A 1,649-nucleotide genomic window follows, 5' to 3' on the forward strand; every position below is an offset into this window, starting at 1 on the left:
TAATTAGTTCCAAGTCAAGTTCTAATTTCAAGTTCATATTCCTAATTAAGTTCAATTTATAGTAAATTCAAGTTATAATTAATTATAAGTTGTAATTCAAATCCCTAAAATTTTAAATTCAAACTAGCTGGCTAGTGTCCCAACTTCAAACTATTAATTAGTCCTAAAATTTCAAATATAATTCAAACTATTAGTCCTAAATTCCAAATTTAAACTAGCCTTAAAATCACAAATTGTAAGTACTCCTAGAATTCAAAAATCAAACTATAGTGCTAAAATCCCAAATTCAAAATATTAGTAGTCCTAAAATCTCAATAATAATTCAAACTAGTCCTAAATTCAAAATTCAAACTAATCTTAATATCACAAATTCAAACTATCCCTAAAATCCCAAAATCTAACTAGTGCTAAAATCCTAAATTCAAATTAGCTAGCTATTCCTAATCCCAAATTCAAACTATTAGTCCTAAAATCTCAATAATAATTCAAACTAACTCAAATAATACCCAAATTCAAACAACTCCTTAAATACCCTAATTCAATCTTATCTTACAATTCCAAAATCAAACTAATTAACTCAAGAAATACCGAATTTCAAACAAATTCTAAGATACCCTAATTCAAACTAACCCTAACATTAAAATTTTCAATTCATAATCAACAAACACAAACTAACAATCAAATAATCCCTAATTCAAACTAACAATCAAGAACCCTAAATCATTCACTTACTAACAATCAATCAAACTAACAATCAATAAAACTAAGTATATTAATACTCTAATTTTGAGATACTTCAACTAAATAGAAACAAAAGTAATATTTTATGGAGGTTCTAAAAATTCACCTTGAGTAAGAAGGTCGGGAATGGTGGCGCAAACTGAGAAAGCTGATATGGAGGTGGCGTCGGTAGGGATGGTGGCGGCGCGACCTCCTGCTGCTGGGTGCGACCTTCCTCTGCTGCTGCGATGGTGGCGTGGCGTGGCGCCTGTCGGGGATGGTGGCGTGGCGCCGGTCAGGGACAGTGGGGATGGGCGCCGATGGGGGTGGGTCGGGGGTGGGGCGGGGGTGGGGAATGAGACTACACTTAGGTTTTGAGACTTCACTTAGGAGTGAGACTTGATATTATCATTCTTTTTTTAAGAGAATTGTTTAATTTACCGACCACGGGATATTTTTTAAAATAATTATCAATATTTAATAAATATCGACATCATGAAGTTGATATTATTTAAATAAAATAATAATTTAAATATACCGACCTCTTTAGGTCGGTATTTATTAATTTATTTTAATATAAACTCAGCTCTTGAGGTTGATTTTATTAATTAAACACACACACACACACACACACATATATATGAAATACATTAAATTTAATAAATTTAATTTAACGATCAAGTTAATTTTATAAATTTAAATTATATAAATCCTAATTATTTTTTTAGAATAAATTTAATTTTATTGATCAACAAAAGTTTATCAATATCAAATTTAATATATAAATCTCCTTGAATTGATCATCGGTATTTCTTTAATTGATAATGTATTTCATATCTAAACCACTAGTATATAAGACTTGATTTGTTAAACTACTCGAGGAGTATACAATTATATATATATATATATATATATATATATATATATAT

The 1,649-nt window shown here is 29.4% G+C and overlaps 1 protein-coding gene across 1 annotated transcript in view; it reads left to right on the forward strand.

Moving 5' to 3' along the window:
• Positions 1-867: 867 nt before the first annotated feature.
• Positions 868-1,649, forward strand: part of LOC125859113 (uncharacterized) — a 22,759-nt gene continuing 21,977 nt past the window's right edge. The window contains exon 1 of the mRNA XM_049538835.1: positions 868-1,046. Within this exon, the coding sequence (XP_049394792.1) occupies positions 868-1,046 (179 nt within the window). The remainder of the gene's footprint in view (positions 1,047-1,649) is intronic.

The sequence above is a fragment of the Solanum stenotomum genome, chromosome 3, assembly GCF_019186545.1.
Source record: "Solanum stenotomum isolate F172 chromosome 3, ASM1918654v1, whole genome shotgun sequence".
Classification (NCBI taxonomy): Eukaryota; Viridiplantae; Streptophyta; class Magnoliopsida; order Solanales; family Solanaceae; genus Solanum; species Solanum stenotomum.